This window comes from Lampetra fluviatilis, chromosome 26, assembly GCF_964198595.1.
Source record: "Lampetra fluviatilis chromosome 26, kcLamFluv1.1, whole genome shotgun sequence".
NCBI lineage: Eukaryota > Metazoa > Chordata > Hyperoartia > Petromyzontiformes > Petromyzontidae > Lampetra > Lampetra fluviatilis.
This window is the reverse complement of record NC_136300.1, coordinates 10,154,884-10,169,885: the sequence shown is the minus strand read 5'-3', so window position 1 is coordinate 10,169,885 and position 15,002 is coordinate 10,154,884. Positions and strand designations below refer to the sequence as shown.

The following is a 15,002-nucleotide window of genomic DNA, read 5'->3' as shown; positions in this document are numbered from 1 at the left end:
CCTCCACAGTATCGATGGTAGTTCTATGGAAAAGCTGGTCTCCGTCATGATATGATACAATTTATGCTACTGCCTGGAAGTGGAGTTGAGTGGCACTCCGGAGTCGTTTGAGCAGAGAGACACTTTGGGATGTGTGAGAGATTATTATGGTACTGGTGTGATGGTGATGATGCTGGTGTGAGATTGATGGCACTGGCGTAATATTGATGGTATTGGTGTGATGTTGATGGTGATGATATTGGTGTGCAGTTGATGATACTGGCGAGATGTTGATCGTACTCGTGTCATGTTGATGGTGGTGATACTAGTGTGAATTTCATGGTACTTGTGTAATGTTGATGGCACCCCTAGACTAACCAGTGCTGTTTTGATGCCACCCACAATAGCCGACCATGTACATCCGGAGCCAGTGATTGGTTGCAACATAAGCCAGTCTTACATAACAAGTATAGATAATATAAAGACGGAGTGTGTAATGGTGTCATCCTATTTCTACTCGACAAAACTGAATACTGGGCCCTTACGAGAGAGGGTGAAGGAGAGATGCTGGTAGCAGTACCAACCAGCTAAGGCCCTCTGTGATCGGTCACTTCCTCTCCTTTGCTCGGCCCTTCCCGGCGCCTCTCGCCATGCTCTTTGTCAGTCTGAGATGTTTGTCACATCATGGACGCATTTGGAATGTAAGTTGCTGTGGTCGAGAAGGATCCGGGGGAGTGTGAAAATTACGAAAGCTGAGAAGTAAGGAATAATCCATGCCAGCCGGAGACTTTTTTAAAGTGACGCCAACAGAAGCCAAACGATTCAAATATTATTTGATTTGGGTGCCAAAGGAAAATGGAGTCCAATGGATGACCGTTGGTGCCCTCACACTGCCGCGTGGAAGGAGCAAAAGAAGCAGAGGTCGTCCACACGAGAGGCGGACTGATGGCGTGATGGAGGAGGACTCGCGGAAGGCAAGCGAAGGTCCGCAGGAAGCGATTGCCATGACCAGAGAAAGGAAGGAGGGGAAAAAAATTCGTCCAGTCCCATCGTCACATGCCATGCGACGACGGATGGAAGAGAACGGAGAGATAACCGTTGGGTCACTGGCTGGTTGCATATAGGACCAGTGTTCAATAGTACACATTGGGCCAATGGCTAATTTCATATCAGGCAAGTGTACACAAACGGCTATTGGCTGATTGCGTAAAGCGCCAGTGTACACGTAGGGCAAGTGTATCCATAGGATCAGTTTCAGTGGCCACCTTGTTGTCGAATTCCCCCTTCGTTTTCCATTCGAAGTAGTATTGAGCCATTTTATACAACCAGACGTGGACTAAAATTTTCAGAAAAACGGCCAAGAATCATCACGCATCGGCTCGGCGATTCGCTCGACCGGTTAGAGATGGAGGCATCGGCGCAGTTTTCGGTAAAAAAAAAATCGGCCGAAGTAAAAACAGACGGGCGGGGGGGACCATTTGCCTAATGGCACGCGAATCCGACCATTGTGGTGCACCGGTACAAGAGGGGAAAAGCTGTCTCCTCTGCTGAGTAGCTCAACAAACGCCACTTTGAGCAACAACAGCAGAAGCAGCAGCTGCCACGGTTTCAGCAGTTGTGACGACCAAAAGTGAAACGCGAATAATCGATGAAAACTGGGACGGGCAACGGTGCCGGGGAGGGACTGGCATCAGAGATAGTGCGAGGAACCCGCTGGTTGGCAAGTTAGGGTTGGAGGTTGACTGTTATGGTTAGTGTTTAGGGGTAGGATCTGCCTTCCCTAGTATGGTTAAGATTAGGGATACGGTTAGTGTGGTTAATGTTAGGGGTAGTGTCTAATTGGCCATTATAGTTAGGATTAAGGGTAGGGTAGGGCTAGTGTCTGGTTGACTTAGTGTGATAAGTTTAGGGGTGGGGGCTGGTTTGATATAGTGGTTTTGGCTAGGGGCTAGTGGTAGGAGCTGGTCAGTTAGTATGGTTATGGTTGGGGCTAGTGTTAGGGTAAGCTGGGCTTGTGTCGTTATGACAAGGGTTAGGGCGAGGGTCAGGTTCTTAGTGTGGTTGGGCTGATGACCAAAACTGCAGCCTGGTTGGCTAGCGTGTTTGGACTCTAGTCAGGGCCATAGCTTCACTGACTAGCGCCCTTCCCCCGAGATGTGCACCCCCTCCCACCCCCCCCCCTCCCCGAGGAGATTTTACCTTTTCTTTCGCTCGTCAGTTTTTGTGTTGCATGTTTTTTTTAAAGCAGTGAACCTTACCCAAAGCGGGCTTATGGGAGGTTCTGCAGTGATGTGACTCTACTCTCTCGCAATAAAGAGACACTTTTTATACACGCACGCCTGGCGAGAGACACTTTTATAAACACACGCGTACCCATGACCCGCGAAAGTCCTCGCTCAGGGACTTGCGTGCCGGGGCCATGATGGGGCACACCTGCAATACAGCGGAGATGGTACTTTGAGGGTCGGCAGATCGTGCAGAGACTATTCATTACACGATGTTGAACTCTTTTTCTCCTTCAAAGGAACTCGCCAGACACCCCAAATCAATGCAGCACCATTCTTGAAAAAAAGTCCTCAGACTCAGCCTTTTCTTACTAAATGAAATGCAGTAGACAACATGGATACAATTTGTGTCATGTCGCTGCTCTGATTAGTCCCCACAGTGTTCATGGAGGACTTTCACCAATAACACCAGACAATCTGGCAGCATTTGTTCAGAAGGCCGTGCGCTGCTGAGACAGAAATGTGAAGCCGGTCCAAACTGCTACGACAAACGCTGCTGGAAAAGATTGGCACAGGAGGCCGATCAGCTGGTGGACTGTGGATGTTATTTTATTGGTGAAATAGGAGGCCAAATTAATTCAACTAAATTTGTATTATGAGATAGCAGCACAGCAAGTAGGTTTTGGCCCTGTCGCCTGTGTAACATAATTTCTGATCGTTATCCCCTCGTGTGCTTTGTGGATTTTATCCGCACCCTCTGGTCTCCTCCAACTTCAAAGCCAAACGCTCGCTAACATTAAATGAGTAACAATGCTCAGGGTTGGCTTCTTATCTTCCACCCGGCTTATGATTCGCAGCCACATTTCCAACAAGTAGTTGGATATTGCAAAAATTGTGAAATGGCATGTGGCAACGAATCTCAAGTCACAGATTCACAGAGGTGGGGGGGGGGGACCAGTGTATGAGTGTGGTAGTTGAAGCTGCCCGGTCCTCAACGCAGTTTTTAGTTATAAAACTGAGTGCCAAACTTGGCACAGGCACCTACACACGTCGTTCCATTTGAATACCTCGCTGCGGTATTTCAGTAGTCAAATGGTCTTGAACCACTAATCTCAGAGAACAGGTCCACAGAGGGGAATGAGAGGGTTTGTATCCTCTATAAGTACTGTACGAAGCAAGATAATTTGGCAACTCCAAAAACAGATTTGGGTGTCACAAGATTAGTGGCCCAAGATAATTTGGCCATTAAAATGCCCCAGCTACTTATTAGAGTTGAAAAATGCACGTAGGCACATGTGCCAAGTTTGGCACGTGACATTTGTACTCGTAGAGTGGATCTATGATTTGAGAATAGTGGTCCGAGGCTATTCGACTACCGAAATACAGCAGCTTATTCAAACGGAACGGTGTGTGGAGGTGCCCGTGCCAGGTTCGGCACCTGCTGTGTAACTTAACTGCGTCTTGGGCCGGGCAAAATTCAACTGTCACTTGTCGAGGGGGTCCCACTGTGTGCGTCTGTAATCTGAGATTAGTGGCCCCAAGGCCGTTTTCACCACTAAAATACTCAGAAAACCGACGTCAGCGTCGTTAATGTTATGTATGGATCACGTGACTCACGCAGCCACGAGAGGCGCTATAATTAACACGAAAATAATGACCCAGAATTTGTTACAGACTGTGACCTCAAAGAAAAACGCGGGTAAAACTGGCACGAATTAAATATAATAGATACTTGCACGTATACATCTCATCTCGTATCGTAAGCCGATTAACCATACGTCACGAATCGACGGTTAGATCTGCACTTGAATGCTCCATTAAGTGGCCGAAATGCGGATCGAGACTGTTATGTTTCATCGTGAACATTTCCCAAAAGTAACCGTCCTCGTGTTCATATTCATCCCCGTTTCCCTTTTTTCTCCGGTGCGAAGTTCCCGTTTTCCCACCACAGGGTGGATTGCACGCGGCAGGATCACGAATGGGCTTTCAGAGTCCTTGTAACAGCAGAGGCACAGGGCAAGGCAGTCATCAGTTGTGATGTGGTGGGGGTTGGGGGGCGCCCGCGGTTACTCGTTTTGCTGTGACCCAAATGGGGAAAATCTGCCATTTTGGTTTGTGCAAGGACAGTCCAACAAAAATATATATAAAAAACACATTTCTGCTAAATATCACAACGTCTATGCGACATAAACCAACACAATGCAAAATGAGATAAAACACATTCCTGCGGAGGGAGCTGGTAGGAACGTTGGGTTGCTAGGTCAATGGCCAGGGTCAACGGCGGCGTGGTGTATTCCGCAAATATGGCTGACTGTGAGGGCGGGCACAAGCCGGCGTGAGTAGGTTAAACGTTGAGTTTTATAAGGGCACCACGGAGTGACCAGCCCCTCCCCACCCAACCCCACCCCTCCCACCCCCCACCCAGCCCCACCCTCCCCACCCAGCCCCTCCCCACCCTCCCCACTCAGCCTCTCCCCACTCTACCCTCCCCACCCAGCCCTCCCCTCCCCACCCAGCACCTCCCCACCCTCCCCTCCGCACCCAGCCCCTCCCTCCCCACCAGCCCCTCCCTGCACGGCGGACGGACGGACACAATAATCCCCTGTGGGCTGGTGTAACCAGGAGGTTCCTACCAGTAAAAACACATTTCTGCTAAATAGCACGTCTATGCGACATAAACCAAAACAATGCAAAATGATAAAAAAAAAAATCTTACCTCTGCGTTTCCCTGAAGCTCCACGCTAGCTCGGCCCTAATCTACGGATCGCGATTTTGCGACCCGCGAACAATTGTCAGTCCACGGCGGTATTCCGCGGATTACTGGAGCAACCGCGAAGCGCAGATGAACCGCACATTACAGGGATTCGTGGATTATTTGGATCGCGAATTATTAGTTGCTGCCGTAGTGTTTTTTTCTGTAAGCAGCCAGCTGCGCAACTGGTTGCGACATACAGAATCAGTATCTGTATTTATCCTGACGAAATCCGATGAGCTGTAAAGCTCTTTTTTCATAGATTTCCAGTCGGGGCGGGTCAGAAACTTAGAACAAAAAAAAAACAATACAAAACACGATATAAGTGCAAAATATAGGAAAGATAGGGAAATCACAAAAACGTATATAAGTTTAAATTGCATAAGTACATCAATTTCCAAACATGGGCAAGGTAACAAAACAGGCCCAGACCACACCAACACAACACACAGTGCCCCTCGATAAAAAAAGTGCACATTAAAACGTAACTATCAATACACTGGTAAGGATAAAAGTTACAAATCACATTTGCAAATGTGGTTGTGACCAGCACTAATCTTCTGCTTCAGGATATTTTTTAAGGAAGCTTGACGATGTTAAGGGAGGAAACAAGTTTGTTCCGAAACGTTGGTGCTGCAACGGCAAAGGCTTCGTCACCTATTGCAATTCTTGGGATAGTTAAACGACACTTAGATGGACGTCTTAGGTTTATTGTGGTTGAAGATGGGGTTAATGAATAGACAATCATAGCACAAATCTTTGCTGATAATTATTTTATGGATGAACAAGGACCGATGGAGCTTTGATCTTGTACCAAGTGATGTAAGATTGTATTTTAAGTATAGGTTACAATAGTGGATCCTATATGATACATCCAGTACAAATCGAAGAGTAGAATGATGAAGCGGGTTTATTCTATGGGACCTTTCTTGCCATTATCACAATATAAGAATATGTTTTTACCCTTTCTGGCAATAAAACATGTGTTAAGATGTTAAAATACCAAACAGAAACCTTTTGCAAGGAATCCTGTCTGCATTAACCACAGGTATTTGTGGTGAACATGACAAATAAAACATCAGATAATATATGCATTGTCCTTGAAACTGATTGGTCTACAGCAGAGACAGCTTTCTTCAGAGCCTAGTCTCAAAGTGTTAAACCAGAGAACGCCAAAAGGCGAATAGCACAAAGACAATGCACTATCAGGGAATGTATAGCTCGGAGTGAGCTGCTACAATATGGGAACTTTCTCACTTCATATGTAATGAACCACGTCACTAATCGCTGTTTGACTAACGCAACTTTAAACTCGTGTCGAGACAACCAGGGAGTTCTCACACAACCGAAGTGTACAGCTGCAAAACACGAGCCACCCGAGACTTTCCGAGTCGTTACGCGAAGTCGCCATGCCTCGGGTAAGATCGATAAACTTTTATTTTGAAGAGGAAGCGTGCGACAATAAAACTGGGTACAGAAGAGGAAGCGTGAGATAAAAACAAGGGCAAAAATAGGTCTCGCCAGCCTCCCCACGCCTCATCGCGGTCATCGCAGCTGTCCGTAACGTGGCCACCACGTGGAAGTTGGTTCGCGCACTGCTAACGGATTCAGCGGGTAACGGTGAATTGCTACATGCCGAGAGGTTACTACGTGTCCCACCAGATTCGTGGCAAGAAAATCATGCTTGGGTAATACTATCCCTAACCATCATCCCCAACCCTAAACCATATACTCAAACCCCTAAGCTCTAAACCCTAACCCCAACAACTCCCAAGAATGATCCGACGCCCCAAAGCCATGAACCTCAAGCTCATCACCCCAAACCCTACACCAATCCCTAACAAAATCCAAACTCCTAACCCACAAACACCAAAAAACCTCTTATGGATGATATTGGTCGCGAAAGCCTTACGTGTTAATCTAAACATTCAACACAAACACAAAATAATATTTTTGTGGGTTTACTCTCCAATACATCGGTGTGCTCAACTCGCAATGAATTGGTGTGTTTTATTTACGTGACAAACCTTAATTGGCTGTGTCGGGTGGTGGCGAGTTTAACGACACATTTATATTTACGCGATCTAACCACAAAAAAACCTAGTGGTTATTGGTCGCGAAAGTCTGCGTATTAACCTGACTAAACATTAACTCCCAAACCCCTAACTTATCACCCCAAATCCTCGACTAAACCCAAACACACTCCATAACCTAAACTCACAAACTCTACACCCTGAACTCCTCAATCCTAACCCTTAAACATATCCCACAAATCTGGCCTATGGATAAGAATTGGCGGGGAGGGTAATTCCAGACTCGGGCCCTTTATGCGTATCTGCGCGGACAAAACGTATACATTAAATATAAAGTATTAACCTCATCCTTTAGAAGCTTGCGCATGTGGTAGCTTACGCACTGGTTCGGAAAGGTTCTGTGTATGCATTTTCATTCATTCCGTGTCCTTCATACCAACCGAGTTAAATCAATAACGACCATGCGTGCACAGGCCCACGCACGATCAGTCACAGTGCTTAAATCATCATCGCCATCAGCTGTGAACGGCTCGTCTAGCAGACGACAGCGGAGCAGATGTGAGCGAGGAGGCATCGCCCGCTCTTCACCGCAGATGCAGGTCACGTTCTGGACATGGCCGAGAGGGATGCCTTGGGTTCGTGGTCTCGCGCGACTGTTCTGCACGGCTGGCTACTGTCACTCGTGCCCCGGGTTGCAATACCAATCCAGAGGTAGAGGCCGTCCACAATGGTTGCCTTGAGGATGCCAGAAATGCTTCCGCAGCATCTTGTTTAACTCTGCGTCGATCTTATTCGATGATGTGACGGTACATTGAGGCTAATGAGCACGAGAAACTGCAAAAACGAGACGGATATATCGAGTGACAATACAAAGGGTGTGGTAAAACGAGACGAACAGAAATCGATGCTCGGCCTTAAATACGAATTCGACATTAAGGAGACAAAGGCGGCCAGGCGTGGTTATAGCCACGCCACTTCCACGTGCGTCATGCGACCCTTAATAAGTCATCCCTAACAGTATTTGCTGTGTAGGTCTGTGCTAGGTATGTGCAATGGCTGCAACGCATAAACCTGAGCTCAAATAGATGCCCCCCCCCCTTAAATACCTCGAATAAATATTCAACTAGACCCTAGCCCTTACCATAAAAATACGAAATTCTATCCCTAATCCGATCCACATCAGCCATCCAAATGCCAGCCATACCACTTATCCCAAATTATATCAGCCAACCAAACTCCTAACACCATACCCATTCATTCCGATCATTTCCTCTATCCCCATCCTCACCTCTGCTGCTTAACCCATCTCCCATTTCACTTTCTGTTCGCTCGTCACTTTTCTTGTTTACCCCCACCCCACCGCCTCGTCTCCATCACCGCAGGTACTGGGCAATGACGACCTCCTTAAGCGAGCGAGGGTCACCACTCCCATCAACTCCCACATTCTTATCCTCCCTTTCGTCCATGGCGTCCGTCTCTCCGAGCTCCCAGCGCAGCCGGGCTCGCGCGCGGAGTAGCGGGGCCCACAGCTCGGGGTATCTTTGGCGGAGGGGCCTTGCCCGTCCGCCAACGACCGTCCTAACCCCATCGACCCCGCCGCCGCCGCTCAGCGCTTGGATCGCTCGCTCGCAGTATCCGAGCGCGTCGCGCGGGCGCCCCATGTCCCTGGCGCACACGGCGAGGGCGGAGAGCGTGGGCGCGGAGTGCGCGCGGTCCGCGGCGACCCACGCCGCCCTCTCTTGGAGGAGCGAGGCGGATCGCAGGAGCGACGCGGCCTCGGCGTAGGCGCCCCCACGCAGGCACGCGTGACCCTTGGCCGTCTCCTCGAGCCACAGGAACTCCTGGAAGCGGCGCGAGGCGCGCACGGTCGGCAGCGCGCAGAGGGCACGCAGGTAGAGCTGGAGGCAGCGCGGAGCCGGAGGCGGCAGCGGCAGGAGCGAGAGCGCAGCCGGCAGAGAGCGCGGAAGGGAGGTGCCCCGCAGGGCCGACGCGCCCAGCTCGGAGAGGAGTGCGCGGTGCAGGAGCTGGAATTGGCAGAAGCGGCGCTCGATCGTGCATGGGCACGAGTCCAGCTGGCCCGCGACGAGGACGCGGATTTCGTACACCTGGGCAGGGTGGGGGGTGGGGAGGGATTCACGTTTATTAAACCAGTTGAGAACTCAAGAGGCCAGAATTGTCTCATTTGTAAGTGACCTGGGTCACCAAAATGCCGTTGGCAAAACAAAGCGCAGCCATGAAGCAAGTAAAAATTGGCACAAACATTACTGTATCACATGATATCGTAAAATGTTACACAAACATGAATCAATGTTAAGTAATATATTCCCTGTAGCGTAAATCGGCTCGGGCACATTGTTTTGAGACTGGTCGTTGTCAAAGAGGGTTGAGATGGCAGTGGGAGAGGAGGATGATAATGCTTGACTCTTAAAGGTGGGAGCCCATTCAGACTCCAGTCTCTTCGAAGAGTGACTTAAGTCAATCAACAAGTGAAGATTTGAGCTTGATACTGGTGATAATGCTGCTGATGGTGATAGTGATTACGCTTCTGCCACTTATAATGTTGCGGATAATGTCAATAGTGTTGGTTGATCCATATTTGTTTATGGGTTAGGCCACTTGGAAATTTGATACCAAAATTATTGTCATTAACCCGCCACGACCCGACAGCATTGTCTACAATAATTTGACAGTATTACTTTTCACACGTGCCAATGTACTGATCGAATACTGACCAAATAAAGCTCCTCCTGACCAGTGGCTTCTGACTTTTCGTAACCCGACTCCGTAAGGTAGGTGCATATTTGCACGTGCGGGATAGAAAGTGCCAAGTGGTATAGGGTTTGGGGCTTCGGAGGTGGAGGGTGTGGTAGTTGGGGTGGGGAGGTGGTTCGCACCTACCGTGTGACCCCCGCTCAGACCGCGGGGGTTGGTGACGTGGCGCGCGCTCGCGACCCCGAGGAGGAGGTTTGCGCAGGGCGAGGGCGCCGGGGTCTCCAATCGTGCGCGCCTCCACGCCTCCTGCACCGCACGTGTCACGTGGTCGCAGCCCCGTTCCAGGATGCGTGCGCTCTCTAATAACACGTGTGGAGAAAGGGACAAATACAGGGACTGTTTTACTTATGAACAATAGACTTACGAACTTTCAGAGATACGAACAAAACCTGTCTGTATGTCCAGTTGCCTGTTCGGACTGAGAGTCGTAAGTTCAAACGCTGCGCGATAGATGGCAGTGGTGGCATCTACATCTGCAGAACATGAAGATCCTGTGGCATCTTCAGGTGAGTATACAACTTTTAAAGCCACGTAGAAGGGAAATAATAAAATAATAAAAATAAAACATAATACAATTCTCACGGCGTTTCGGCCACAACGCAAGCAGCCGTCGTTGTGGCTGAAACGTCGTGAGAATTTAATTGTTTTATTTTTATTATTTTATTATTTCCCTTCTACGTGACTTTACCGAAATAGCCAAGAATATAAATTCCTGCAGTCACGAAAGCTTTAAATCGAAATTTAACTTTTGAAGCCATTCCCCATGTTGAGCGTACATGCCGTACTACATGTTTGGAATCAACAGGAGTAAAGTTGGATTTACGAATAAATCTACTTACGAACAGACCTCTGGAACCAAACTCGGTCGTAAGTAGAGGAGTCCCTGTATTGACATCATTGATTTAGCACGTAGGCATTCGCGACCAATGGTTTGTTTTTGGTGACAGATCGCGTGAGTGAAACGCCAACGTATCATACACCCTCCTCCACTCAACACGGCCACATAAATAATGTCGCGTAAACAACGCGCTAGTTATTGCTTCAGCATACCGATGATGTTGGAGAGAGCGATCGATAACATTTAACAATTTGGTAAGACGTTTCGCTGGTAGTTGCCTGATGTTGCTGGATGTAACCGCGTCGGGTGGAGGAGGGTTTACTACATACATTACCATTTTACTCGTGCAATCTGACCCAAGAATCAATGATAGAGATGTCCCTCGTGTAACGCCCCCCCCCCCCCCATAGCGCAAATTCTCAGTTGGGCGCCTCAACTTTTAGGCGCGCTCAAGAAAAAATAAAAATGTCTACTTTTTTAAATGTATCAATGATAAAAATTAAAAGTGAAAAATACAATTCTGATGGGGTGACCGCATCACGGCGGCACCCAGAGCAGCCATCTTAGATCGACTTCCTTTGCATCCCACGTGCTGCTCAAGAAGCCCTGCATTTCATCCTTATTTAGCAGTATTTGTAAGTATGTAATCTTTGAATCTTAATGATGATTTATTATTAACCCCGCATTAAGTAGGTTTGGTAATGTTGATATTATTAAGTATTTTGTAAACCCAGGGCTAACGCCTTATAACAAGTATATGGGAAAATGGAATTCATATAGCGCGTTTTTCAGGAACGTATTGTCGTGCGTTATGCAAGCGACATCTGTATATGTGTTTAATTTAGCGCTCCGAGCACTTCACATCACATCTCAACTCAAACATTTGAAAGTCTTCCCAAGTGGCAGCTGTCAATGTGAGCATCGGGAGGGTTGGCACCTGGCCTGCAAGCAGACACGAGTCTGCCAGTAGGGGGTGGGAGGTGGGGCGATTATTGCTTTGTATAGTTACAATTGAGTAATACAGATATTGGTACAATGCTAGTACAATTGTCACCCTATCTCTGTTTCATGTTTCTGGAACTTGATTGTAATTTACTATGATCAGTCTCAAAATAATCTGCCCCAGTCGACTTACATTGCAGGGAATGTTTAAACACATTCCTGCGGAGGGAGCTGGTAGGAACGTTGAGTTGCTCGGTCAATGGCCGGGGTCAACGGCGGCGTGGTGTATTCCGCAAATATGCCCGACTGTGAGGGCGGGCACAAGCCGGCGTGAGTAGGTTAAACGTTGAATTTTATAAGGGCACCACGGGGTGACCAGCCCCTCCCCACCCAGCCCCTCCCCACCCTCCCCTCCCCACCCAGCCCCTCCCTCCCCACCCAGCCCCTCCCTGCACGACGGACACAATAATCCCCTGTGGGCTGGTGTAACCAGGAGGTTCCTACCAGTAATATTGATTTATGTTTGTGTAGTATTTTACGATTTCTCACGCAGCACATTTGTTTTTGTGCAGCTTTCTCTTCGTTTTATTGTTGTACTTTATTAGCTTTGCTTTTATCATTTTGATGAACCAGGTCACTCTTGCAAATGAGACTATATTCTGGTCTCTTTGAGTTCTCACCTGGTTAAACAAAATAAACTTGACTTGAGATACATGGATTGTGTTGGAACTAGTAATACTGTTATCGAGGCAAGCACTATGCCCGACCGCCTTTGCTTCCCAAGTAGGCAATTCAATCATCCTGCGTTATGTACTCATGTAAGGATGAGTCGTCCTTGGAGGAAACACAGGAGGCGTGCGGATTTCTCGTGGCAATGATGTTTTACCTGCCGGACTTACTCAGCAAGAGCAACACCTGTCAGACATGGTGTAACAACTTCTCCAAGGCTTGAGCCGCGAGATAAACAACACTCGTTGAGTCAAGAGTCTTATGTTGACGAGACGGCCGCGAAACATCATCATAGCCTTGCTGGCTTCTATTAGTGAATGTTGACGGAGACATTGCCAAAACAAATGCATACTTGGGTCTGTCCAATATATATTTTGTGGTCGACGGTCAGCAGAAAAAAACCGCTGTGAGACCAGCCGCACGTTTCGTTTTCTCTCGCCGAGTCGTTCCGTTAAGTTGAGAGTTGTGTTTTTCATGCCGATGACCATTACGATGCTTAACATCGCGACGATGATGATGCACGACCCCACGACTGATATGCGGTTATATCGAGACCCGATTAATCCAAACTGTACCGTATTAACAATAACTCAGCCGTCGATAACCGTGGCAAAACACATGGCGTTGACGGCTGTTGATGTTGACGGTAAAAACCGTGACGACGACGCATGATTGATCATAACAAACATGTCGATAACGATGGTGGTGAAGATTACGTGTAGGTGTCAGTCGGCCCTCACCTGATGAGACCTCCTCGTGTCGCTGTTCACGCTGAGTGTTCATGGCGTTCAGAACCCCTCGCTGACAGGAGAGCGACCCAGGCGAGCGGTCCGCTTCGGGGTCTCGTCCCGTTCCTCCCCATTTAAAAGTTCCCAGCTGAGAACCGTCCCGGGCGAACTGAGATAGCTAGCGCTCCCTGGTGGAACGACATTGGAGAAGGACGGATTCGGTGTCCAAATGTATTTCGGCCCGTGCTTTTTGACGTGGCGTAATCGAAGTGCAGTTTTGGTAGAACACTTTTGATTTTGTTGTACTGCCCACCACGTAGCCCGGCAGTCTATAGCACCTGTTATGCATGGTGGTCGCCAATCCATGCACTATCCAGGCTCAAACGTGCTTAGCATCCGAGATCTGAAAGGATCTGGCGAATGGTTTGGTCATACGTCAACTCATACAATTCCTTTCATAATAAAAAAATGCAAAATCTGCACGTGTACACAGTCTGCTTGTGGCTGTGTCTCGTATCAAGTACAGTAGTGGATTTCCACTTAGTCCATGGGCTGGAGCAGATATTGGTAACACATACCGATTAGTTTATACGGCCAAATGAGGGAATTATTTGATAAGGGCCCGTCCATAAATGACGTCACGCGATTTTGGACGACTTTTTACCCCTCAAATATGACGTCACAAAGCTCTGCCCCCCCCCCCAATCAAAGATGCTTCAAATCACTTTAAACTATTGTCATTGTAGTGCGTATTTAATGTGGCGCTGCACTCTGATGTTGTAGGAGAAAACTTTTATTAAAACGTCTATTTAATTAAGTAGAACGTGTTGTCTATATTTATTTAAAGTTGCGCATTTTGATGTGACGTCACATTCCTCAAGCCTCCCCCCCCTCGTCACACATCGTCACAAATGTCTGACCCCACCCCCCCGCTAGGTGCGTGACGTCATTTATGGACGGCCCCTTATGTATTTGTATGAGTGACCAACCAACACGAGGGGCTTGCCAGGTGTTGTAGGCATGTGGGTGTGTGACCAATACATGGCAGTGTACATCAAACGGATTGTTGTATTTATCTGCGCGGAGCTTTTGAGTTCGCCCCCTCGTATATGTGTCGTGGGTTTTCTCCGAGTTGTCCATTTCCCTCCCATACGAAGCCAATCTCCTATTAATGGGATCGGTCAAACAACAGCAATTGTAGCAGGACCATCGTGAGCGAGTCTTGAGACTCAGTGAGACTTTCCTGGGTAACTAATTCGCATGTTTGGTACTTAATATATAAAACGTTGACACTGACTTCTAATTTAAATGTACTGGCGGTCAATCAGAGATACCACTCGTGATGTGGCCCAGCTGGTGCGCGTCCACCGCTTGTTGTAGATCTCCACGGTTAGATTCCAGCGGCCGCCCTGATTAACACTGCGGGTGCATTAAGTATTAAATTCTACAAATTAGAAGTTAAAGATCCCGTTGGGTCACTAGAAAGTGGCCCAGTGTTGCCGGTGGCATGGTCCAAATTTGCCAGACTCGTACATTTCTCTGGAAATTACTGAATTGGGACTATACACGGGGTCTATCATCGCCTGCTACTGGCAAACTAATGGTCCCTGGAGACTCATTCTGATCGAGTTCTCAACTGGGTAACCAAAATCAACCTGAGACTTGTCAATCACTCTGCAGGACCCAGGTAGGTGTCAGTCAACATCGGTCACCACTGAGGGCCCTGCGTTCTAAAGCCGGTATAGATGCGCAGGATGATGCAGAGGTCTTGGAACTTCCAATGAATTGACCCATAACACATTCCTGCGGAGGGAGCTGGTAGGAACGTTGGGTTGCTCGGTCAATGGCCAGGGTCAACGGCGGCGTGGTGTATTCCGCAAATATGCCCGACTGTGAGGGCGGGCACAAGCCGGCGTGAGTAGGTTAAACGTTGAATTTTATAAGGGCACCACGGGGTGACCAGCCCCTCCCCACCTAGCCCCACCCCTCCCACCCAGCCCCACC

At 48.2% G+C, this 15,002-nt stretch overlaps 1 protein-coding gene across 1 annotated transcript; it reads right to left on the bottom strand.

Annotated features, from left to right (window-relative positions):
• Window positions 1-8,362: 8,362 nt before the first annotated feature.
• On the bottom strand, window positions 8,363-14,507 carry LOC144942127 (sorting nexin-20-like). Its single transcript, XM_078868887.1, has 4 exons — window positions 14,478-14,507; window positions 13,011-13,176; window positions 9,888-10,060; window positions 8,363-9,094 (listed from the first exon to the last, which is right to left on the bottom strand). The coding sequence occupies exons 1-4, from the start codon at window positions 14,505-14,507 to the stop codon at window positions 8,363-8,365; spliced, it is 1,101 nt and encodes a 366-aa protein (XP_078725013.1).
• Window positions 14,508-15,002: the final 495 nt, after the last annotated feature.